At 37.7% G+C, this 27,382-nt stretch overlaps 1 protein-coding gene across 1 annotated transcript; it reads left to right on the forward strand.

Moving 5' to 3' along the window:
* Positions 1-605: 605 nt before the first annotated feature.
* Positions 606-27,091, forward strand: PPP1R3A (protein phosphatase 1 regulatory subunit 3A). The gene is made up of 4 exons (XM_010219723.2): positions 606-1,399; positions 22,024-22,082; positions 22,194-22,330; positions 24,551-27,091. Exons 1-4 carry the CDS (start codon positions 606-608, stop codon positions 27,089-27,091), a joined length of 3,531 nt encoding a protein of 1,176 aa, XP_010218025.2.
* Positions 27,092-27,382: the final 291 nt, after the last annotated feature.

A 27,382-nucleotide genomic window follows, 5' to 3' on the forward strand; every position in this document is an offset into this window, starting at 1 on the left:
ATTTTATATCACTTCTGGTTAATAAAAGTTGTGCTGGCTTATCCTTTGCTAGAATAAATTCTCGTGGCTCTAGGATCTGGCCCTAAGAGTTAGCATGGTATAAAGACATGGCAGAATGAGACAATGCACTTTTATATCTGAAAATACTATAAATAATGGCCTTGAGAATGAACACAGGAATTGTTTACAGCATAGAAACTGTTTAGCTGATAAAATATACATCCTATATATCCTAATAGGAGATTAATACCTCCTCATTCGTGCAATGTGATGAATTTGTTTTGCAATATAAGCTGATTTCTAAAAATAGCTTCATTTACACAGCTTGACTATGCAATGAAGTTAGATTTTAAATATTAGTCTTTTTTTCTTTCCACATAAATCTATATAAAAATAGTGAATACAATATTTGAAACATATCGTTGAAATTATAACACTTAATACTATCAGACCAACATAGCTAACACACCATAGAATCTATTAATAGGCTTGACTCCCTTTTGCAATGTCAACTGTAACATTAATCCTTGTTTTAAGCCACGCTGTCTCAAATATCAGCTGCTACTAGTTGTACAGTTGTCTTTCAGCTTATATCGGAGAGCCCAATGGAGTCTTTTGAAGGACCTAGACGGGTTAGTGGGCATAAATTATTAGAAATCCCTACTGTAAATGATTTCTCTTCAGAAGATGAAGATGTTAAAAGTACCCTTAAACCTCGTTTTTCTCCACTGCCTCGAAGGCGGAGTTCTGCTTCTTCAGAGGAAGAGGAGGCAGACCCCCCTGGTACCATTGCAAGGAAAGTTTCATTTGCTGATGCATTTGGGTTTGATCTTGTGTCTGTTAAAGAGTTTGATACCTGGGAAGTTCCAACTATATCACAAAATGATTACAAGGAAGATGAAGTTTTCCCTGAGGAGGAGTTTTTTTTATCTCAGCTGTTTACACTACCTGCTTCACAAGAAGAACTTTTGCAAAAAGTGCGTGAGCAAAAAGTACTGTTGGAGTCGATTGTGTTCCTGCCTGGGGTTACCTGTATGAATGGTATTATACGAGTCCTCAATATATCTTTTGAAAAAACGGTGTATGTTCGGATGACACTGGATGACTGGCGGAGTTATTATGATATCTTAGCAGAGTTCATGCCCAATTCTTGTGGCAATGAGACTGACCAGTTCTGCTTTAAGATTTCTCTGGTGCCTCCTTACCAGCAAGATGGAGCTAAAGTGGAGTTCTGTATACGGTACGAAACATCAGCCGGCATATTTTGGGCAAACAATGATGACAAAAATTACACGCTTATTTGTCACAGGAAAGAAAATGCAGCCAAGGTGGATAATAAAGCCCACAGAGAAGGTAGTGATAGACATCTTAAAGGCTGCTTAAAGACAACACCAAGCAGGTGAGGTTACATCTTACCTTTTGTTAATTTACAGTATAGCTGACTATTTCTGATTTTCTAACCCTGTCTGCTGAAATTAAGACTTCTCATACTGTTTTCTTCTGCAATTTTTTTTTTTTTTTTTTTTTTTTAGTGATAAGCAAGACTTGGTTGTATAACATGCTTGTATGTATCAGACAACTCTTTCCTGCAGACAGGTTCGTCGGGTCTAATATCATTGTTACAAAAATATAGCATCCCTGCCATGCATTTGAAAAGTAATGTGGTTTCTACAAATTGTGGGCTATGTACTGATTTTAGCCTCTGTCACGTGAAGTGTGTTGACATTACTGAGAGGTCTAATGTAAACTGAAATTGCCGTACAGTTAAGTACTGCATTCAGTTCTTTATGTCCTCAAGGTTTTAGAAGCAAAAAAAAAAAAAAGAAAAAGAAAAAAGAGAAAAAGAAATTTCCCATGCTTCATTGCATATGGATGTTCTCTAAATGTGCTTATTAAAACTGAAGCAGTAATGGAGGTTCAGGAAGCCGATAACCCGGCTAAGGATCCTGTTGCGATTAGAATAGCTGGTACAAACTTTTCTGCCACAGGTTGGGCTGTTCTGCAAGCTGGATCTTGGGTAATGCCTCCTTGCTGCCACTGGTGGAGGCACCTGTGATCAGATTGACAACAGCCCTGCCCATCTCCAACAGAAACATGAGCAGTGAAGTGAATAATGATGTGGATGGCAGAACTGGTGGTATTTTAAAGAAAAAAGAAAAGATATATAGAATTTATCTGATAGGTATTATTAGAATAATTAAATGTCAGCAAGTGCTACGCTAATTATAGAGTAAAATGACAATGAATAACTTATAAAGACACAAAATCAGAGAGGCTCAGAAATAGTAACTTTTGGCTTCCTACTCTGTGTTTAACTTTTCTTCGTGTAAGTAAAGCAATGCTGCGCATGAAAATCCCGTTCTCAATATTTTGCTCGTCAGACTTCCTATAAACCAGTAGCAGAATTCAACCATTGCAGAATCAAATTTACATTTTAACTGTAGCATCCATGGCAATATTTCAAGTCCAGAAGTGAATTCATGTGGAACTTCTGGTACATGTCCTCTTCCCCAGCAGAATGGTGCTGTTTTATTTTCCTGCCTTTAGTTGACTGTAGCCTGGTCTCTTGCACCGACCTGAGTGGATGAGGAAGGGGAAACAAGGCAGCAGCAGAGGCTGGGAACCTGAGGAGGCTTCACCTGCCAGGTGGTTAAATCCTGACATGCGTGCCTAGTTTTGTACGTTGCATCTGTCCTTCCAGCAGTGTCATGAGAACCAGCCTATGTGAATAAGATAGCCTTGGTGCAGAGAGGCCTTGGTATGAGCTCCCCGTGTGCACAGAGGCTGGGTGCTTCCTGGTGGGATTCAGGGAGCCCCTGTGCGTGGGGTGGATGAGCATACAAAAAATGGGAAAAGAAGCAACAAGACTACCCTATAACATAAAATTACCTTCCCTCCTATATGAGTGTAAAGTTGTTTCCCTCTACTTCAGGCTGCAGAAAAATATTTATATGTATATACATATGTCTGTGTGCATACACACATATATTTGTGGTAGTGTGTATACACACATATGCAAGTATACACACACATATACATATTTGTGCACATACCCACACACATATGTATATTGGTGATAATATCAAAAATAGAGTGGTCTTGTGTCTTCACAGGTGTGTTAAGACCTGTTATACATTTTTGGTAAAAACTAACATTTCTTTCATAACTTTTATAACATAACTTTCAAGACTCTTTTCTAGTGGCAGAAGAATGTAAAGGGACCTGATGGTAAGTGAAAAAATGAGCTGAAAGTATTTTTGGAATATGTTTTCAGTGGCCACCATAGCTTCTAAAAGGAAGCTCTGGAAAGCTGTAATCTAGGACCAGTTTTATGCTACAGGGACTTCACTGACTTCACAGGAGTTACAACTTTCACCAGTGTAAATGAGGCTGACTTCATTTTCAGCATCAGGGCCTCCCGTTTGAAAAGAGCTAAGATGCCAGCCTCCATCGCTCGCTTGTTTTTCAAAGTGTCTTTGTACGTGTTGCCCCTTTGAGTGAGCAGGAACACCCTGCAGACATCTGCAAAAGCACCTCATTATTCTCCTTCAGACCCTCATTAAAACTCCTTTCTTTGATGTCTAGGAAAAAGCACAACAAAAACAACACCCCCAAAAATTGGCAAAAAGTGAGGCTGTTGATGTGCTATGACTACTTCATGTCATGTTGAAGAGTACTGCCCATTTCCCCGCTCTCCTCCACCAGCCCATCCATCTCACGTCTCTTGTTCTATGCTCTAATTGCAAACGCTGCAGAGTTTATAACCACAACTCTGAGGGTTTGTAGAGCATTTAGCAAAATGGGGTCCTAGGCCATAACTGGGTGCCCTGAAGAGCTGCAGTGATGCGAACATCTACAGAGAAATAATAACAATTTTGCTTGTGATTCAAACAGTAAATATGCAAGGAGGGAGTATTACTATCCATGTCCACAAGCTGGAGGATTTTAATTAAAGATTTTGTTAAAACAATGCAAATGCAAGGATAATTAAAAGGGCACTAAAGGTCTAAATAAAGGCCCTTTTATCCTTAGGCTCAAGTTTAGAAATGTAACTGTTACAACATTTTTCAAAATCTTGTTTCTGTTATGTTTAAATCTGCTCCCACGATAGACAATTTACCTCGTCAGCTGAAAAATAGGACTGTTAAATAATTATATTTTTTAAGCAGATATGGCTCTTGCAATGTCATTAGTGAGTATTTGTTGCATTAGTAAAATGAAAGGAATAATAGGTATTTTTGGAGGAAGTCATGGAGGAAGCACAATACGACTGTATCACGTAACCCATGAGGGAATGAGCCAGTACAAAGTTGTGAGAATGAGGGCGATTGGGAGGCAATTGGGAGGCACTGGGAGACATCATTATTTTAAAATAAATTAAAAATTGAATCAATCCTCAAAATTTGCACCTGCAGAAATTGATGAGGAACAGCAAAGCTGTGTGGAATAATTAATGTGGAAGCTCATCTAGATTTGCATGATTGAAACCGTATGAGTTAAAATCCTGCCCATTCTCTCTGTTTCATTTGCTAGTGCTTTTATGTCTAGACATAAAAAAATAGTCTACCAAGCTTTCATACAAGTTTTTGTCTCTAACTGCATTTTTCCAAGCTAAAAATAATTACAACATGAATTTTAATACAAGTGTTTGCATTTAAAAAATTCTTTAAGGATTCTCCAGCATAAAATACAGTCTGAAAAAAATTATGTTTGAATTAATTGTTTTTTCCTTCTAACCTACGTGGAAATGTGCATTCAACTTACATATACTCAAAAATGTATTTTGGAAAAAAAATGGTTCCAAAAAATTCATAGACTAATCTTGAACTCATATCATTGTCTATGAAACTGGGAATACTTTTTGCTCCATCAGACTGTATGTCAGGCAAATGCCCATAGTAGATAGCAGTAAGTACATTCAGAAAAAAAAAAAAAAAAAGAAAAGAAAAAAAAAGGAAACAAAAAAAAACAATAGAATTCTATTAATCTATTTTCTTTCTTTTATCCATTTTTTTTTTGCATTTTTTTTTTTTGCATTGGGGACATGGATAATGGTTTTGAACACAAATTTCTCCTGGTCCTAAAATCTGTCATGATTTCCTCACTGACCGAGGTTCCAGGCTCCTGCATAGGTCCGATGCAAGGGGCTGGTTTTCTTGCCCTTTCCACGGTTGGCCTATTTTGCCATCTGTTAGCAGAGCAGCATGAGCAGGAACACAAGGAAAGTGTCTGATAGGCTTTCTGATAGTGCTATAGTCCAGTAGTGGTAATTGTTTCTCAGTACTGTAGGACATCTATGTAGACTCCTATCCTCTGACAAGGAAGGTAAAGATCAGCATTTCATCATAACTGTTAGGGAGTTATCACCCACTTACCTGTCTGAGCCCTCAAGTTGTCCCTCTGAATTGTTTCTGGTTCTGTATTTTTTCTAATTTTTTTCATTCTTGGACTGCATCTGTCTTTGAGTGGTTATACATCGATTTACCTGTCTCTGTGGTGCCCGGTTTAAAACAGGACATAAGCTAGGACATTGAATGGTGCTCTGTGTGCAATGCCCATTGAGGAGGAAGAGTGAAAATCCCCCCTCAGTGGGCAACTGATTACAGTTTCAGCAGCATTAAGTACTGAATGGTCTTAAAGAAAAGCTGTTGAGAACATTTTCGTCTGTGCATGAGTAGTGTTGTCCTGATAAAAAGCTGTTTGAGGCTGCTTTCCTGTCCTCAGCTTGGATCTTACCCCGTTTCTGACAGAAGGCAAAGGAAGTGAGTTGCTGAAGGGAGAACCCAGCAGGATTGTCCTGTGTTCATTCGTCCACTGGCAGGTGGTAGACAGGGGCCTCAAGTGCCCTGGCAGCTGTAGTTCTGCATCAGCTCCCTCCCCTTGGCCTTTCCCACAAGCCCATGATGTGATTAGAAAATGATGAACTTCTGAGGACGCTGTCTGGAAATAGCACTGCAAACACTTTGTTAGGAGGAACAACTGCATTATTGCCCGGTAATTCATTTAAAATATGGTCTTTAAATTATGTTCCCTTTTAAGCTTGGTTCTTTCCGTTATTGCACATCATAATTGACAAGAGGAGAAGAAAGCAGAAAAGCTGTTAAACCATACATCATCTTTGTGTTCTGCTATTTAATCTCAAGGTTGTTTCTGGTATCTCAAGTCACAAGTTACACCTTGTATACAGACGTGGGATTTGACTAAAGTTTATTCCTATTCTTAGGAAGTGACCACAGTCACTGTTTTTACCAGGAGAGCAGCTGCGAGGGAAGTTATCCATTCACAGAGAGCCAGATGAAAGCAGCACTCATCTGCAGATCAACCTGACCCAGTATCCCCAGCCCTTTTCTTGCCTCCTCCCTGGCATTGCCAGGCTTTACCAGCTGCAGAAATAGATAGCACTGGCACCAAAATAATGCTTCTGCAAGCACTTGAAGAGCATGCTGTGAGGGATACAGGATAATTGTTTGAAGGCTGTCTATAACATATTATTCAGGCAAACAGGAGGATAAAAGGAAGCTGTGGAACTGCAATTAGGTGTTAAGAAATGTCTCTTAGCATTATTTTCTGTAAGACTATAGAATTAACTTTAAAGGAAATTGTGACACCCTTACTCTCCAAAGTAAGTTATTTAAAATAAGGTAAGAAAAAGCACTGGAAAAAGGTGTTCTATGGGGAATAGTCCTACTTGGCCAGGAACTGCACTCAGTGACTTTTAATGACTTTTTTCTCTCTGTCAAATCACAATTATTTTAAAATATATGCACACCTAATAATTTAATCATGAAATACACTAAAGACCCTAGAGATAGAAGCCTAAGTTAATGACATAAAGTTTTGAATGCTGCCACAGGAATGCTGAAGAAATAGGTGGAATTTACAGATGAGAAGGGCATGAACACAGAAGATGATATATAAACATCTACAACCGTACATGTGGGCTCATAATTGCAGAATACCCAAAGGCTGAAATACTCACTAACTTTTGCAGTTGTTGACTGTGAGCTGTACTGCTCTGTCTCCATAAATACACTGTTCTGTGAATATCAAAAGAAGCTTCTAAAGTTTTAAATAACAACATCTGAAAATAACCTGGGCTAGCAGTCTTAGTGTAGCATTTACTCAATTTTGCCAGTGGTTTGTTGTTCGTAGTGTCTCTAGATCTGCTGGAAAAACTGCCATCACCAACATAACAGAAATCTGCTCCAACACGTGAGAAATATTACTTGCTTGTTTGCTTGTTTGTTTACAACACATACAACTCATACTTTGAGTATCATTTCTCAACCATATAATGAGCAAGTACTTGTAATTATATGTGCATTGCTTGGATTTACACTTGTGAGATTTTCTGCAGTTGCTAAAGTTTCATCAGCTTATTTAAATGGCATATTGTAATGCTATTAAAACTGACTCTCAGAGCTATTTAGTGCAGCAACTGGCTTGATCCTGCAGCAGGCCCCTAAATAACTTAATGAACATCAAGTCACACTGAACTTTGTGGGATTCTGCATACGTAAAACTGTCCTTGAATATTAATATTTACAGGACCAGAGCTTATTTCTGCACTCTTTCAGATCATTGATTAAAGACCTTTGGGAAAATAAAAATATGTTGCTCAAGGAGCTTCTGTTGTAAAATGACTCTCGGGTTTAGTGAGATATCTGTTTTGCAAAATGAACCAGGCTGGTAACGAACATTTCAGTGGTCTATCACCTCTCTGATGCTCAACTATGGCAGTTCATAAATGTTCAGCTGGAAAAAATATTCTACTACATTCACCTTGGCTAAATATTAGTCCTGAAAAGACGTTGAAAGCCAGTGAAACATTAACTGAGAGCACCAGAGTCATATTTAATCTATGCATTCACTACCAGTGTCATCTGAGCTGTTTATTCTGATTATGAACTTTAAGCCATGATCCAGCCACAGCACTGCAGCTCTGAAATGGAAGCAATTGATTTCAGCTGCTACAGAGCAAGTCCAGGGAGCCAATCACCTGCTGTTTCTTTAATATAAAATGTGGATTTTCTCCCCAATAACAAAACACAGAAGAATGGTCTAAACAAGCACTTTGCCAAGTCAGATGCAGTGTCTGTCTTAAGGGAAAGGAAGAGGTAAGGCATTTTAAACACTGAGTGAATGCAGGATGTCAGAAGTGGATATTTGATCCATAGTTCTTCAGTGATACACCAGAAAATATTAGGTGCCATGATGTAATGGGGGCTTGGTTTTCTGACTGTCTTTCCACTGTCTTCCTGATCTGATACTGTGACGCAAAAGCCAAAGATTTATTATTACTGGTTACTAACAACAGACCCAAAGAGCACTGAGCTGGACAATTGAGTGTGGTGCTACATGAGGAGTCTCTGAGAACCAGATGTAGCTGATAGTTTCTTCTTGCCTTGCACATGGATCTACAAAGTGGATTTACTAAATTTTGCTTTGATGCATCGTAGCTGCCCTTGCAATAAGCTGGCTTGAAATCAGCTGGGCTATCTATTAACAGACCTTCAAGACTTGGATCCCCTCATGTTGTCAACAAAGTGTCATGGAGGTTGGCAGTCTCCTCAAGTTTCTGAGTAAATCTGCACCAACAACAGTAAAAATCTCCATTTTCTAAGTCTTTCTGATAGAGTAATTGATAGGTATCACAGATTGATCTTCCTGCTGTATAGTAGTAAAACAGCATGTAAAAAATAAATTTAAAAAAGTTATAAAAAATCTCTTATTTATAGGAGTAACACTTGGGAATTTTGGCATATTAAGATACAACTGTTTTCCAAGTTACCGAACATGGCTGTCCTCCCTCAAAAATGACTGAGTAAGACCTTCTGTGGTCACTCATTCTGTCCTTTTTCTTAGGGACGGTATCTGTGTCTTAGTCTCACCTGACTGCCATCCATCTATCTACGGTCTCCCTAAGGCATCTGTCATCTTCCTGCATACGTGCCTAGGATGGTGCCACCAGCCTCTAGGAAATGGCTCTCTCCTGATATTCTTGATATGCTAGCAGGGGACTGCTTGCTCTCGCTTGCTCTCTTTTTTTCTTTTTTTCTTTCTTTCTTTCTTTCTTTCTTTCTTTCTTTCTTTCTTTCTTTCTTTCTTTCTTTCTTTCTTTCTTTCTTTCTTTCTTTCTTTCTTTCTTTCTTTCTTTCTTTCTTTCTTTCTTTCTTTCTTTCTTTCTTTCTTTCTTTCTTTCTTTCTTTCTTTCTTTCTTTCTTTCTTTCTTTCTTTCTTTCTTTCTTTCTTTCTTTCTTTCTTTCTTTCTTTCTTTTTTTTCAAGCTCAGATCCAAGGAAACACCAGATATCTGAGCTTAAAGGCTCCTTTTTCTCTCTCTTTTTTTTTCTATTTTTTTTTTCTTTTTTAGACCTATACAAAGTGAATTTAACTTGGGGGAAACCTGCAGATGTGAAGTTGCTTTTCTCTCCTTCCATCTTTTAAAACAGTGGTAGAAAGGAGGAGGAGAATAGTTCTCTACCTCCGGCTCCTCTCTACAACAGCATTTTGATACTGGACCATACTACTTCCAGGCCAGATGGCAGTTGTGCTAGTTAGGTCCTTTGGTGATGTGTGTGGGAAAGGTCTTTTCTAAACTCAGGTGAAGTTTAGCCCCTACGAAACCTGACTCTTGACTCGGCTTTCTCTTTGTCTCAGCAACTCCACGCTGTCGATTAGGCACCACAATAGTAACATATTGCATTATTATTTTGCAGCAGTTTGATAATAGAGCTGTCAACAGATCTCCTAGCCTTGCTCAAGGGAATCTTCCCTTCAAGAATTTCCTGATCTTGCTTCTGAAGTCGTTAATCGACCATGTGGAGGGGCCTAGCAGTTTTGTGACCAATCTTGGCACAAAAAAAAGCTATGTAACATGACCACAAAAGAATTGTTTTCTTTTCAACATTGTTATGCAGATAATGCAATCTATAAAGGTGACAGAGGCATCTGATAAAAGTTGTGGTCTTCCTGTGCAAAGTTGCTGTAGCTTAATTTGAAGTATAAGTTACATGATCTTTTCTGCAGCCTTTGTGTGTGTAATTGTGAGATTTGGGGACAGATGAGGCTATGTCGAAGGTTCAAGCACAGCATCAAATTGATGCTAGGGTCAGGTTGAGACTGATGGCACTAAAGTCTTCAAATGGACAGTTACTCATCTATATTTAAAAATAAAAGTATAAATGTTTTCTATTAAAACTCAAGGTCTTTTATAATGAGCTGGAAAATAAAGACTAATTTCTTGGGACTCTGTTTGCTTTGAGGCTATGATTATTCTCATCCCAAACCAGGGCAATACGTTTTGTTCTGTGCCACCTATGTCCCTGCTTCAATCATAAACTAAGACTGAAAAATGAAAATATTAGTAATTGGAAAATATAATCCCCTGGATATCACCAACCCAATAATCTTAATAAAAATAGGTTTATTACAAACATTGCCTGAACCCTACTGGGAATTATCTTTTCAGAAAAAAACACTCAAAATTCCTCTCAGCTGCTCTCTTGATCAATTGTCCCCCCTCGATACTATTAATCATCATACTATATACCTCTTATACTGAGATATATAGTATCTTTTTCTGCTTCACATTTTAAACTTCTTTCCCAATTTCTCCTTGTTTGGAAGCTGCTGACAGTCTTTTATTGTCCTTTTGCCAGGCCTGCCTTTTCTCCTTTTCTGTTTTCAGCAATGTTTCTAGATGAGTTCACCAAAACAGAGCAGTTATTTCTTTGAGGAAATACCACAGATTAATATTAGGCCATATTCTTGCTCTCAGCATTCACACATTTTACTTGAGCTTCTTTGTGACTCTGTTTTTGTGTGCAATATCTGTGTGAATGTTAAACTGACTCTTGTGATGATAACGCAATCTTCTCTTCATGGCATAGTTTTGAAATAGTAGGTACAGTGCAAACTTCCACTGCCTTGCCAGTGTGCAAATGTCCTCACTACAGCTCAAATGGTGAGAGGGTCATGCTGTCTCTGTGCCTCTATCCTGTGAGTCCTGGCTATCAACAAGGGAGCTAATTAGTGTCAGTCGTGTTTGTTTGGTGACACCTATTTACTAAGAACTAGATTGAGCCTTCTTGAAGACTGCTGGTAGTTGAAGGTCACATAAGAAAATCAATCTTGTCTAGATTTGTAATAACGTTTCTGATTTTACATATGGCTTCATTCTAATAGACTCACTTGTAATGTCATGTTTTAAAATATTATCCAGTATTTTCTGCTCTTCTACTATTTATTTGTGGCTGTCATTGTCCCTTGAGCAGACTTTTTTTTTGCAGTTTTTCCTTTTTTTTTCTGATTTTTTTCCTATGTAGTAGAATCTGACAATGTAATTTACAGTATTCTTTTCAGCTGTGCTGAAATTAAATTCTTATTCTGTTGTGCTTCCAAGGAATCTCCTTTTTAAATGCCTCCTTAACAAATTGAACTTGCAAACAGAAGACACTGACACTGACACACATGACATGCAGTAGCAGCCTCATGGTTCATGACAGGACGTCTTTCTAGTGAGTGATCTTTTGAAGCCAAAATCCTGTCAGGTAGGAATGGACTGTGTGCTTAGCTAAAGTCACCTGGCAAGTAGAATTTAAGGCTAATTCTGTGCGCGGGCTGAGGCTGCAGCCCCTCACTAGCTGTGGTCCCCAACACCCCATGGGGTCTTGGGCTAAGCACTACTGGTTTCCAGCACAGCTGTGGCACCCCTGCCTCAAGCACATGCATTATGATCTGCTTCTCTTAACAGTGTGTAAAAGCCTGAAAACGACTTAGAGCATTTTGCTGAAAAGCGGTACAGCTGAGTACTTAGTTTCCTTGCAACTTTCTTTCAGAGACACTTTACTGATTTTTTCCCACTACTAATGGATTTGGTACTTCAGAGCTTGCACATGCTACAGTGCTGACAGTGACTGCCTTTTTGCTGGCTGCTGTCTTTGTTCTGCTGCACACCTTGTCCTCAGCTCTCAGCCCACAGATCCTCTGCAATCCTCTGTTTGGATTTATGTGCCTTGCACCTCTTGGAGAGTCAGAATTTTTGGTGCACTTGTTTAGGATAAACTCCATAGGGTTAATAGCTGAATTTTGTTTCACTGGATTTTATCCCTACATCCTCTCTGAAAAGGACAGAGGATGCTTTAATTTTCTCCTGTAGTAATATCTTTTTTTATATTGTCTTCATATTTAGCATAGGCTATCACAATATATCTTGTGCAACATACAAAGTGCAACATCTTTTTTATACAGCCTAATCTTCATATGCTACAAAACTAGGTTGAATGATTGAAATTCTTTAGCGATCATAACCTCCCCCATCCTTATTCTCCATTTAGGTAATTCCTAAGAAAAAAATGTATTATCTTATTTTCTAGCAAATTCTTATCAATACTTTTATATACAAATGGTTATAAAGATAAGCTATTCTTATCTAATGGTTTCAGGAGTTTAAGACTGTCTCAGCAGGAGTTGCTGAGGGATGAAACTTCTAATGATGATTTAAAGCAGTGAAGTGTGTAGGCTGAAACTGAAATAATTATTGCTGTAACCCTCTAAGCACTCTGAGTTCCTCAAGAGAAATACTTTGTTCAGAACAGACCCTGAACAACAAAATGCTAAAAAAAGTAAAATAAAAAAAACCTTGGAGCAGGATGATAATTTAGAATTAGAATCAGTATAATGTGAGGATGTTCTCAACAACTGCTCACAAATGCCTCAGACATCACAATTAAAAAGGAATAATAATTATGGTCCCATTCTAAAGTATGTAATATTCTATTCCATTCAATAAGCCATGAACACTTTAAAACCATCAGTGTAATCCACAAACCTATATTTACAACATTAAACTGGATGTTCTGCCTTTTCAATAACTGTCATCTCATTTCTATTATTTTCACCTCAGACTCTAATTGTTTCTTTTATAGGAGCTAACCTACCAGTGTCCTTGGCAGTACAGTTTATGGCTCATGCATTTACAGTAATTGTTTGGGCAATTTGCCACACAGTATAACAATCTTCACATCACAATCAGTTTTTATAATAAACAGCATTAGTTGTGAAAAAAAATACAAGTGATGCATGATTCTTATGGTAGATAAAGGGCACTGAAGATGCCCTTTAGAAAAAGAAAGGAGAATGCTCAAGCCTTGAACTGCTTGAGAAAAATACTGATGTCACAATAGAGCTAATTAATTTGATGGTACAAACAAGAGGGGGAAAGGGCCTTGCATTCATTAGTGTCAATTCCAAATGAGAGCATACCGCTCATAAAAATAATATTCAGACTCATTTTAGGCAAAATGTGCAGGTAAACAAATCAGAAATAAGTGCCGGTTCCTGCAGTAGCAATGATTTTGCTCCATATTTTTATAAAGGGTCTTTCTTTTAGCTGCAGGATGTTGAAAGCATGGTACAACCCAGCTCCTTTGGAGAGCCTGGGGTGGCCAGTGCTGCCTTAATGCCTGCTACCTGTCTGCTCCTGAAAAGCTGAGTGCTTTGCGGCTTGTCTCCAGAGGAAAGAAGTGCTTGCACTTATAGATCTCCCACTGCCTGGTGACTTGGTGGCTTCTCAGTTTTACAGGCATCCAGAAGGGAAAGGTCAGGCAGTGCTGGGTGGGGAGGTATCTGGTTCTCCTCCAACAGGCACAGCCTCCTGTTCTAGAAATTCTCCAGCAAAAGAAAGAGGGCACATGCCCTCGTCTGCCTGTGCAGAAACGGCATAAACATGTAGTCCTCAGCCCTCTTGTCATTTCCCTGCCACCTGACAGCTCCCACTTGTGCTAGGCCCCGCGAAGCACAAAGATGGCTTAAAGCCAAGGTTGAACCTCTCCCTCTTGAGCTCCACTGTGCATTCTTTGGCAGTACCAGGCTTTGAGACCAATATTTATAGGGTGTTGGCACCATATATGATAAGAAATCTTGGAGAGATTGTATTATAAGTCTTTAATTTCAACAATTGATATCATAGGCATCAATTTAAATCATTAAGAGGCTTATCCGTGTACTGAGTTTTGGACTGAGCCTTATGAAGGCAGGAAACAAATTTATCTTTATTTGTTAAGTATTTAATTCATATATTAAGTGAGGGAAATAGAATAGAATTAAATATGGAGATCCCAGAACAAGAAATGTCAAAGTACACGCTTCAGAGCACACTAGGATCCTTCCTAGATATAAGTCTCATTTTTTAAAATTTTGTACAAAGAAAGAGAGAAGAAGACATGATTTTATATCTAAATCTCAGCAGGTGACTAGTACTAGTTTCATCAAGATAATGAGATTGAACTTATCCTTTCCATTTTTGTATAGCACCAGCCTTTCCCCCCTTCTTGATTTTTTTCTCTCCGTTAATTTTTTTTGGCCAGAATTTTTTCCCTTGTCCCACTAGTACTCTAGCATAAATATTAGCATAAATAGAGGAATGTGTTAAATGTATTTTTCCAGTAAGCCAACTGTTTAGGAGATTTATGCTTATACAGAATGGATTGAATTCTTGCTTGACTGTGTCACACAAACCAATGAATAGAACATTGAAGTTTTCCTTAGAACTTTATGCACACGTAGTGTCTTTCCTACTACTTTCTCAATTTCCTACTTCCTTAGAAATGTATTTTTGTTGTACATTAATGGGTTTTAAACAAAATCGCATAGAATACTATTGATGTTCACAGTTATATTGGAAAAGACTGGGGCAGAAAGTATTTAGTTTCTCTGAAATGTCATTTTATGCTAACTTCTCCAAACTGTTTACAGGCTTTCTGTTTCAAATGTGCTAGTAAATTTTAAAAAATTATTTTGGTTCATTCTTTTTTTAAAAAATAGAATTTTCTCTTGTATTTCCTTTTGACTTATTATCTGCTGCTTATGATTTAAAAGCCACCAACCAAACCAATAGCCCTTCCCTCCAGCCTCCCTCAGTCCTCTGAGGGTTCAATCTGAAGGTGTCTGTCTCCAGTGACATCTCAGTCCTGACCACTTAGGTACACTAATTTACTTTTTGCTCTTCTCAGTCTCATTAAATGTTGCTGAGATATTTAACTATTTCTTTTCAATTATCTCATTTTTTGTTATATCACAATGGCATCATTCTTCAACAAGGCTGGCTATTTTCTGTTCTAGATCCAAAAGCAGCAGTGTATTAAAGACTGCTGCTGCACTAGACTCCTGTTTTGTATAGATTTTACTGGAAATTAAAATTGAATTGAGGTCTGGATAGCTCTTGATTCTTGACAGCTTCTCTCATGAAGATATTTTAGCTTCAACTCAACTTCAGGAAAGAAAAAACAGAAGCAAGAAAGATTCTGTGAGAGTCTAATCCCGTCTAGATTTATGAATAAAATTAGATCCTTCATTTTATACGTATTTTTACCTAAATATTTAAGAAATGTATTCTTTTAATATCTTAATTTCAGTTTAACATTTAAAATTTCAGACTAAATAAAATATGCACATATTTTCTTTCAAATATGAGGTATAAAATTGCTTATATTGTATTAATTTTAGGGACTTTACCAGTGCATTTTTATCATTCCATATTTTACATTCTAACAATTTTAGGCTTTTGACACACCCTGCAAATTAAATCCTTCCTCTTTCAGGTGTTAGGATATAGCATAAGTGAATATAACATACCACAATGTGAATTGTGTTACAGTTGTGAATTGTGTTATACAAACTTGTAGAGACAACTTCTGCCGAACTTTTATATGAATTAAAACCACAACAAGCTATAACAGCTCCACCTACTATAAAGAGATTAGTGGCTTCTGGATATAGGCCTAAATCCATCTCACACTAAACCAGTACTGTGGTGAAATTTCTACATATGAAAATGTACTTCTTGGGACATCTGGTAGCATAGGAACATATGAAATAGGACTGGATTGGAACTCTAGGATCATAAAGTCTTTTCCCTGGCAGTCCTAGGGAAGCATGTTAGGTATGCATCCCATTCGTAATGATATGTCTATGAATGTTTTCACACTGAAGTCTCCTCAGTTTCTTGCTCCTGCTATCTGCACAAACGAAAAAGTAAATTTTCCAGGATTACTTTTCTTTTGCATACAAATCTTTAAATTTCTATTCAGAGGTTTTTATGAACCATTTCTATTAATATACTAGAAGAGTCCTGTTCTTTAATGTCTTTTCTCCCTTCTCAATTCTTAGCCCTTTCATATTTTAATACTGGGCATTTATTTCCCTTCTCAGATTTTGTTTTGCTACTCTAAAAATAGAAATACTCATTTTGTCTCCTCAACTAAGATAGATTTTCCATTCCCCCAATCTTCATATAGTCTTCTTCTGCACCTGTTCCAGTTTGAATTAATCCTTCTTGTTCATTATATAGAAATGCTCCAGAAGAGCTCTCTGCAGTGCCAGGTACTGTGACGCAAATGTTTTCTGGACATCTTTTTATTACTGACGATGCCTTGTTTGACATATTATTGCAGAATGTTGTTTGCCTTTGCGTCATGTCCAGCTCACAGTGGTGGCTTGCAAATGGTGTCCAATAAATAAAAACAAATATTTTTCTTGCTTATTTGCTTCTTTTAAAGCCCATATTTTATAGCAGAAACTGTTTCTAGTCCCTATCTGTATGACCTAACACTTTATAATTTTGATTTTCATCCCATATCTATTAGTCTGATCCTCCAGGCCACCCTTTTCTTTCAATCCTCCTCTGTGTTGGTGATGTCTCCCAACTCCATATCTTCCACAAATTTAATTTAACTTTGACTTTTTTGTGCCATGATCTTTAATAAAATTACTAAATAAGTCTGATCGCAAGATCAGTCTGTATGAATTCCACCGTGATGTCTGCTCGGCTCAACAGCTCCATTCAGACCAGCTCACAGTGCTTCCCTTGGCAGAGAGCTCCTCACCCACCTCAGCACTCTTGCACAAATCTCCCTCTTCTCCAGTTTAATTAATAAATTTCCCAGGTGGCTGCATTGCAAATGCTTTAATGAAGTCCAGATAGATTAGATAACTGATTTTTAGACAAGGGAAATACAGTAATGTTGTCAAAAAAAGATACTGTCAGGTGATCATGGCATATTTATGCCATTTTCCATTTATCTTTATTTATTCTCTTTTTAAAGTTTTGGTCTGAATCTACTGTGAAGACTTTTTGACAACACCTGGGTCTGCCGTTGTTCAGACACTACCTCCTCAATATAGCTACTATTTTTTCGTATTCTTCTGATACTGCAACAATGGTATCAGGACCAATAGATCTGAGTAATAAAGTTTTTAAACTAATGTGTGATTTCTTTAATTTGTTTTTTCAGTATTTGGGGTTGGAGATTACCTGTCCTTCTGGTGTATTTAAACCTAAAATTCTGCCTCAAGCCTGGATTAAATAATATTCTTTTCTAAATCTTTATTCCTATCAGTTATGAACTGCTGATCATGTGCCTCTGAATATGACCATACCCCATTACTAGCATTGTGCTTGAAAAGTTTTAGAAGAGTCTTTTGATTTGAGAGTCACAGATGAATTTTCTTAAATCTAGACCAAACCTCACTTCTTCTAAAAAAAATCCTATTTAATTTAAAAGTGTGATTCCAAAGTCTTACTTTATCCCTACCCATTCTAAAGTCAAAGGGAAGGTTTTATTGGCTAATAAATCTTTTTTTATTATGTTTTCTACATCCAAGTTTGACTTTTTTTCTCCATTTGGGATGCATATTCTACATAATTTTGGGACTTTTGAGCTCATTCACGTGATATCTATCAACTTTTCAGTTCTTTCAGTCCTAATAAATAGTACTCAAAACTCTCATTTGTTCCTCTTACATGCAAATTGTAGTCATAACCTACTTTCATTTTTGCTTTCTTTTTATCACTCAGTCCAAGTGAATGGTAGATCCATCCAGAATGAATCATGAGTATAAATATTTTTTTGAAGCTGGTAGAAATTCTTAAATTCCTTATGTACTTTATAAAGATGTATTCCATTTGTCTGAATGAGAAAAGACAACTAAGCTTCTGCAGGTATATAGGTATTTATGTTGGAAGGGAAATTGGATTTTTCTAGCTCAAATTATGAGACTGTAAAGGTTCACTAAGAAAAAAATAAAAACAAACCTTTTAAGACTGAAGAGAAATTTTGTCTCTCTCAATACCCAATATAGGCCCATTTAGATACCTCTACCCCAAACACAATTATCATAAATTCAAAACCTATTAAAACAAGAGTCAAGTTAAAATTATTGATAACAAATCTGGCTGATGGAATTTTAACTCTGAGCCAGGAACTTTGCAGAGAAATAAGGAGCAAAAACAGCAAGTCAAAAACCTTACTGACTGGACAAACACTTTACATAGACTACAAAGAAGACAGGATACTGTGAAAAGCAATGATGTGATCAGTTGTTTTGGTCGTAGAGATTTTCCGCTATATAATTTTCTGCGCTTGATGAAAGGACTAATATTTAAGGGCTCTGGGGAAATTTCAGTGAGGAACCTGAAGAAAGTCTGGAGGCTTGGCAGACCTCTCAAAAATGCTTTAAACTACTTTAGGTATTTAAGATATGGTTGTATATATTGCAAGAAAAAAATGGACAGCTGAATTCAAGTTATTGAATATAAGTTGTGAAAGACAAGCGGTGAAGCAGAGTTACAAAACAGTCTTATAGGATATTGTTAAAACATGGGTTAAATTGCTTTCGTTCTGCTTCAACCATTGTAAAGGAAACTATATAATTGTAAATGAATTTTAAAGATGGTGATTACAAGTAGAAGGCAAAATACATTGTTATTTTTTCTTCTCTCTCTTGTCACTCATTCTTATTATATACCTTGACAGCCTTTCAGTTATGGTATTTATACTGTGCGATGTGTGTCAAATATTTCATGCTTCAAGGCATACATATATGTCTGAGAGTATTTGTACATGATTGTATCAACCTGTAGATTCAGCATCTTCATATCACCATACGAAGGCAGTGTTGCTAAATGACTGTTGTTTTATGTGCATTGAGATCCCCAAAGACTGCAATGACAATATCCTTAATTTAGGTTAATTTTAGATTTTCCACTAGAATAATTATATAAGGAGAGATATCTCTGATACAGAAGTGAAATAAAGAAATAGCTGTTACACTGAAATGAAATTGAGGTGCTGAGGTCACACATTGCATGCCAGATAAAGCCCTAGCCATTTACCATGGAGGCTTGCTGCCTACATTCCAGTTAGAATTTAGATTAACAATGTGGGATTCACTTCAGATAATTTTGGTAATCTGAAACTGACTTTCTGAGGCAGCAACTGCAGCTTCCCTTTGTAGTCAGTTTTGTGCAGAGAAAGAGAAGCACCTTCAAGGATGTTTCATTCCATATCACTGGTGAAGTCTAGGACAGATGGAGCGATTCTCCTTTTTGAAATGTTATTCTCCCTTCACTGATGATACAGAGAATCTATAGGACTGAATCTTAAGCATAGGTGTTTAGACAAGTGAGGTTAGATAAGATGGACCCCTTCTTTGTCCTAAGGATCCAGCTCTAAGCAGCTTTGTCCTTGCCCATTTAAGGAATTAGAAAATAGGTGCTCCTCCTCGGCACCATTGCTTAAGGTGTTTTCTGGGCAGTGTGGACAGTGTACATGTTGTTAGAAGCATTGCTTCCTACCATTGCTTTTTTCGTTTTCTCTTTCTTTTTTTAATTTGAATATGTGTCACTGTTCAAAAAAGATTTTGAGGTCAAGGAGGAGAGTGCAATTACCTGAAACACTTCCCCTGAGGGAGGGGATATCTGGAGCCCCAAATCCAAAGATAGTGTCTGTATTTTGCACTAAGAAGCAGTTTATCAAAAATGAAAAACAATCATTGAATAAGGAATAATCAGAGGGAACAGTCCAGGTTCTCTTTTTATTTTCAAAGAATTAAGAGTAAATTAAAGAGTCAGGCTCCTGCTCGGATATCCAGTTTTAAGAGGAGTAGGCAAAATGTACCCTCCAATTTTCCCTGAAATAGTCTGCACCCTGGTAATTTGTGTACTTTTTGGGTATGTGTGCAGTGTGGTTTTCAGTCTCCTCAGCTCATGATAGAAACTGTGTGTGCCCCACTACATCTCAGATGAGAGCTCCGGCTGCCAGTCGACTATTAAACAAAATAAAATACAGGCATCAAGGGCTCTCCTCCTTCTGGGAATGCTGGCTACAAGAAGCAAGTGGATCTACCTCCATTCTTGTAACAAGCAGACGAGAGCCCCTTCCAGCAGCAAAGGAGTCCAGGTTTGGTTCCCTTGAGTTGTATCCACTTGACTGAAAGCTGCAGGTGGCCAGGTACATTCAAAGAAACGTTGTTCACAACCTTGACTCCTAACTCAAGGCTCTTGCAGATACCCTTTTAAGCACCTCAGTGCTTTACTGTTTCTGTCTCACACTTACGGCCCCAAACCAGTCAGTGTCTAGGCTTATGGAAGCAGGTGGATGAAAAAGGTGCAATGGGGCAGAACAAAACCAGGGAGCCGATGTAACACTGAAATAAGCATTTGTACAATACAATAAATGAATTGTGGTGGACAAAAAATAAGCACTGATGATCTACCTTAAAAACCCACAGGTCTACCACTAATCAGGCCTTGCTCTGCGAGCCTTTTGAAAATGAAATGCAGATTATCCTGATTATAGCAACTGTTGGCAGGGAAAAGTACTAGGTGGTGTGGGTAGGAGAGTGAGAACTGTGTGGAGGCCATGCATGTAGCAGAATTCAACAGCGACATTCATATGGATATCAAGAATATTCAGCATTATCATAATTAATGGTGAAAAGGAATTGTGGAAAGGATGTTAAATCTTGTGCTTCAAGGACAGACTATAACAACAAAAGACCAAGTGGAAGCTTAATAAGGCTGTGTAGATCACCCCATGTCTTTTGCTACAAGAACTTTACATTTTGTTCTGAAGTATCTGATGGTGGCCGGTGTCAGAGATCAGATACTGGACTGGATGGATCTGCTGTCTGCTTTTGTCTGATAACCCAATTTATAAACGCTTTTAAAAAGTTGGTGACAGTCAATGTCTAGATTCTTTTAACAATGTATAAATTTAGCATCCTCCTTCTGAATTAGGCATTTTGGGTGACAGAGTTAATGTTATATCAATTCGAAGAAAGAAACCAGGGTAAAATAGAAGGGGAAAAGATTAATATTTGAAAATTAGAATGTAATTTGCAGTAACGCAGGTGGACGGCTGGTTCAAAAATGTATAAATTAAGACTGACAAAAAGAATCCTCTTCATTAGGAGGGAATTATGAAAGATATTATAATTCACATTTTACATAAGTGACATCCTTTTTACATTTTTTCCTTTTTTCACTAATGGTTACATACCTATAAGCACACAATTCAAGGGTCTATTGCTTTGCATTGATATTGCTGAGGACTGTCAGCACTCAGCATCTCCCTTCAGGTGGTTGTCTTTTAGGACCTGGCCTTTGTGTTCAAAGGCAGCAAAGCAACAGAAAAAAATGCACTGGCTGCAGGGAAGCAGGATTCATTCCTACCGGACAGGCATAGCTTAGCAACAGGATTTATACTGTGTACATGCAGCAAGACTCTTTTGATTTATTTCAAGTAACAAAGACGCCTTTTTCCTATGATCTCTGTATACACACATTTTTTTGAAAAATATAAGCAGCAGAAAGAGCTAGCCTCCCAAACACATATATCCTTCCAGACCCTTGCCTGACCCCAAAGTTACACTCTCCTGTCACTGACCCGTCTAATCACCTTTGTGTTGCTTTCTCAGAAAAGGCCTGAGAAAATCCATCACCTTTGCAATGTTATCTGAAGGTCAACACATTTTCATTTTCTGGGCTAATTCTTTCTTTGACCAAGTCTTAATATCAGGTCATTCAAACAAGCTACATTTGCTAAAGTTGCTACCTTCAGAATTTCAAACAGCATTCCAAATTTTGTGTAATTAATTAGCTATCTTCTTTATACCTAAGTCTAAAAGGAATTAGAACACTAATTTCTGCAGAATAACACAGGAAGTTTCTTTTTTTTAACAGCAAAGAAGAAATATTGGCAACATCTGACAATGGCATATGGAATAATTCAAGGACTTCAGGTACAGCACCCAGTTTAATTAGTTCTTCCTTACTGCACATGTTAATTATAAAGATAGTGTAACAAACAACCTCATGGAAAATATTCAAGTATATTTTTGTTAACTCTTCAGAAACAAACATCCCAGAGATTGTTTATACACAAGTGGAAGACAAAGACACTGAGCCAGCTAATGAAAATATAAAAGGTAAAAATGCAGAATACAACCGGGGTGATCATGGAGATGATGAAAAAGAATTAGAGTTGCTGGTAAGTGTTATACAATTATATCTACGGTATTAAATGATATGAATCCATTTACGCTTCAAAGCTAGTGAAATGTCCCCTTTTAAGAGAGCTGACTGATGTACTAATTTACAAATGTAAAGCCTTGGTCTGTACTTTCATTGAATCTCTAACTGATTCAACAATAGAAGGTGCTTTGATTTCAGTATACTGCCTCAACTTTTTCTGGTCTTAAATTAATGACTTCTCTCTCAGTTCTTTACCAGAGGCTCTAAGTGACAGTTTGAAGGCATTAGAAGAGTAACATTTCAAAGATCCCTCTTCCTACTCTCTAGGTGGATATATTCTTAAATACATGCTTTATATTTGGAAAAAAAAATCATTTATGGCACTGTTAGCCTTTTGGATTTTTCAAAGGATAACAATATAATGTGCTATATGAACAAAATAAATATATATATATTTATACAGCACATTTTTCTAAATCAGCATTTGGCATTAAATTTGTTACAATAAATTTCACACTCAATGAACATTCAATCTATTTGGATTTGTGCGTGTGCATGTGTGTGTGTGGTTTGACTTGCATTTTTCAGTATAAAAGAAAAAATGGCAATAAATGAGACACATAGCAATCTATTATTCTCAGTGTCTATTCTCAGCTCATATCATTTGGGTGCATGGATTCATAATCATAGATTATAATAGCTATCACCTGTGAAAATGTGAGCACTGAATGAGACAGGAGGGGAAGATGAGAACCATTCTTTTTTTCTTCTTGATAGAGAGGGAAAGAATATTTTCCTCTTATTTAAATAAAATTTTCTTGCCTTTTACTTGAAGAAAGTTCAGAATTGTTAGCAATTGTGGGAGCTTTCACTGCCTGAAAGTCAACATCTCCATTTTTTTCATTGGTGAAACATAAAAGAGGGCACCTCTAAAATCACTTGTTTTTTCTCAGTCCACCCTGCTACAAAAAGCAGGATCAAATATAACTATTTGTTTATCAATTGCCAGGGTTGTCCTTACATTAAATGATGGGGGAGCTATAATTTAGATGTTAATTTGCACTATGCGCTCTTTAATGAATTAAACAATGAAGGCTTATAATAGATGGAAATAAAACTGAATCTTTGAGACGCACAGGCATTGGCTCACAAGACAGCTGTGCAGTTGACAAGTAACATGAGCCTTATGTGAGAAGAAGGGGAAATCGTAAGATTTGCATATAATTATTGAGATCATGCAAATGTCAGTTATGAGGAGGGGAAAAAAACACAGGCATCTCACTGTTAAATCCTGACAGTTGGCATCACCGAAGAACTCAAATACAGTTGAGCACTGGTTGGCAGAGGGTCATTAAAACAGAATTTGCAGAGACATTAGCTCCCTCACTTTTCTTTGAGTGACGTTTTACTATTAATAGTTTGCAGAGGCTTTGCAGAAAACATATTAATAAGAGAAACTGTAATGGGGGTATCTACAGCAAGTGCAAATGTATAAAAGGGTGCCCAAGAAGCTAGCCTCTAATTGATCAGCTAGTGCTATCACTGTGACTATGCTAAAGCGAGAGAGAGTGCAATGACAAGCAGGCATAGCTGAATAATACAATATGATATTTGAGGGCTGGGAGGGAGAGTGATTAGTTTCTGGCCTTTTACTTCACTAATCTCATTTCCAACTCATGTCTTACCAGATTGTCTAAAAACAGTCTGGTTTGAAGCCTGTAAAATGGTCCCTGAGAGAAATGAAGCAAAGATAATCCTTACAGTATTTGTCAGTGTGAAATGTGTCTTTGTTTTACTGGACAATACTGTACGTTACCAGGCTTTGATGTACGGTATCAATGCCCTCATTTAAGCACCCCCCCCCCAAACCCACCCCCCACCTCCTTCTTCCCAAACCTAGAAGCGAATGTGTATAGAATGAATTAGCTTCCCTTTAAGGGAATATTCTCTTTAGATTTAATTTGTATAAAATGCACTAGCAGCTTACTGAACTCATGAATAAAAAGAGAGGGTTCTGAATTCTACTTTATTTCCTGTTCTTTTCAGTACCACCATAAAGCTCATTACCTATGTTAAAAAATACATACAATGCAAATTTTGCAAATGGTTTGGAACACGTTTCTATAAAAGCTTTGTTACTAAAAACAAAACTTCCCATCACAAAATCCTACCCCATTCATTTGGCATATTTTTATAAAGTGCTTTTTGATCATTCTTTTCTATTCTATTGTTTCAGCTAAATCAGCACTTCACAGGAGCTAGAGGTACCTCTTCCAGAGATGAAAGGAATTTATACACAACAGAACCAGTTAATTTTCCAAATGAAACCGAAGAATTGGAGAGAAAGCTAACCTACAGAGAAACGAGCAGTGACTTGCTGAGGCACCCTGTGCCTATCAGTTCCTCATCTGAAAATACTTCACAAGAGACAGGAGAAAAATTAAATGATGACAGAAAGTATCCCATAAGAGATTATAACAGTCAGTCATCAGTAAAGGAAGTTACTGCTGGGTCTGTAAACAGCACCAAGCAGTCTTTGGAATGTACTGGTGCCAGTGAAACCCTTTCATCGGCAAAATATTTTCGCAGAACAAAGCAGAATGAGGCTACCAATATTGCGACTACTGTCTCAAGCTGGCAAGGAGAGAGCTACACAGATATTTCAGAAGGTGAAACAGAAAACGCCTCAGGAAGCAAGATGATGGAGAGGTTATTCATCAGTGAGGATGCTGCTGATCCCTCCAAAGAGGCCCATGAAATGCATCCAGAAACCATTTCTTCGGAGCATGATGAATCAGTGCAATTAAATGCGCGCATAACAGAAACGCTGGATGGCAATGCTAATCCAGCTCCAGAGCACCAGGCGACGCAAATGCCTCACCAAACTCTGGATTCATCGTTGTCAGATGCTGACAAAAATGAAGGAAAAATCAAGATGATTGAAAGCAAAGTTCGGGGACATTTAAGAGGAGATTTATATGCAGACAATTTGGCACATTCTGATGTCTCAATAGATTCCACAAAAAGCCAATATACACACAAAAAAGTAGGTGGTGAAATGTCCCAGAACTATAACACTGAGAAAGAAAAAGAGAAGAAAGTCATCGAAGTAGCAGACTTAGCACTAATCGGAGAGGAGGAAGTACCCATGCCTTTTAAGTCATATAGAAAACATACTACTAAAACATTCAACACAACATTTCTGTCAACTGAAGACAACCACTATGCACCCAGACCTGCACAAACAGATCCTCTGACTTCCTCTCTGGCTGATGAAAGAAGACTTGAAGACACTCAAGAACACAGAGGATTCACAAGGTTAAAAGACAGAGGAAAGTCAGACAACAAAAATCAAGGGAGAATGATAGAAAAGGAGAGTGAAGCAAACACACCGGAACAGATAAGGGAGCAAACAGACAGTGAGGTTAGGTGGGATATGAGCAGTAATACCAGGTTTCTGAATATTGCTTCCACAAAAGAATTGTTTACCTGCCAAGAGACAGAGAGTTGTGAAAAGTCTTCTGTCTCTGAGCATGGTATTACAGAGAAAGCAGAGGCAGGTACAGCTTATATAATTAAAACAACATCAGAGAGTGCTCCAGAAAAAATGTCTGCCAGTGAAAAAGCGGTAATTGCTAAGCTACCTCAAGAGACTGCACTAAGTGACAGGCCCACAGAGGAAAAGGAAACAGCGTTTGATACACATGAAGGGAGAAATGATGGTTCACATTATGCTCTTTGTCAACTCAACACAGTGGGTGTATTATATGACACTGAATTTGAAAAGGAATCAGTTTTAGATATTTATAATGCACGCGTACATGAAACACTGCAAGGAGAAACGATGTCTGTATGTAATAGCAGGGAAAAACTTGCCAAAGCAGAGCCAGACATTGGCAATATCCTACCTATACAGCAAGCAGTAAGGGCTTCTGCTGCAGCAAAGAAGGAAGCTTTGGTGCAGGGTTTAGATTCAGAAGAAGCATCTAAATGTCCCCTGGGTGTCCAGAAGCCTCTATACAGCAAGGAGGCAAAAGAACGCATGGAGGAAAGCTATGCTGGAACACTTTCCTACCCCTGTGCTAACCTTGAAACAAAAATGCCATCTTCTGGTGCAAATGCTGTGCCCATTTGCCATTATAAAAGCTCTTCTGTGACAGCTTCTACAGAGTCCACTGAGGCAGGAGAGCATCCATACAGAGACTTTGAATTTGCAGCCATTGACAAGGTTGCTGCTGAGTCAGGATATGATTCAAGTCTACCAAATGAAATGACATGTATTAATAAAAACCTCTCTCCTGAAGCTGAAAGAAAAGAAGTTCCTTCCAGTTCAGACATAGGGATCTCTAGAGAAGGTAGAGGGAGGAATGTAGGTCAATGTTTCCATCAAGCAGAGTTCAAACAAGAGAATTCATTAAGGCCAGGAGTGTTAATTAGTGAACCTACTCAAGAAGTTGAAGGGGCAGACTCTGAATCTGACAGTTTGATAACTGAGGGGAATACTCTGAACTGGCTTGATGACTCAGAGGATGAAAAACAGCACATTTCTGATTCTGCAGCTATTTCTCACCAGAAGAATGAAGAACATGGAATACCTAGTGAGTCTCCAGCTTTAAAACATATTGGCTACAAAATCTGTTATTTCTTTTTCTTTCTTGTATTTGCTGCAACACTCTACCACTATGATTTAATCGTTTGTCTTGCACTTTATCTATTCTCCCTGTACTGGCTATACTGGGAAGGAGCAAGAAGCAAGGAGATTGTCAAGAAGGAATAACACTGATCATCAGAGGTGCTTAAGATCCATTGCCAATAGTCTCCGACTTCTTCCAAACATTTTCACTGTTAAAGGGCTTTTTCATTGTTAGAACCAAAGCAAGTTTTCCACTGAAGCATCTTTTTAAAAAGATTACATATGAAACTTAAGCTTTCATATGAGTAATTATTCTATATAGGACCATTATGTTTGGATCATTAAATACCTATAGGAATATGAGATCCGAAGAACATCAAGTTAAAATGAAATACAGCTGTTGCTCCTTAGCAGACTATGAAGATGCAATGCTTC

The sequence above is a fragment of the Tinamus guttatus genome, unplaced genomic scaffold, assembly GCF_059628265.1.
Source record: "Tinamus guttatus ecotype Peru unplaced genomic scaffold, ASM5962826v1 Tinamus_guttatus_pri_ptg000340l, whole genome shotgun sequence".
Taxonomy (NCBI): domain Eukaryota; kingdom Metazoa; phylum Chordata; class Aves; order Tinamiformes; family Tinamidae; genus Tinamus; species Tinamus guttatus.

Coding starts and splice junctions, on each gene's coding strand:
- PPP1R3A (XM_010219723.2), top strand. CDS start 606: ATGGAGTCTTTTGAAGGACCTAGACGGGTTAGTGGGCATAAATTATTA. Junction 22,083..22,193: donor GAATAATTCAAGGACTTCAG/GTACAGCACCCA, acceptor TTAACTCTTCAG/AAACAAACATCCCAGAGATT. Junction 22,331..24,550: donor AAAAAGAATTAGAGTTGCTG/GTAAGTGTTATA, acceptor CTATTGTTTCAG/CTAAATCAGCACTTCACAGG.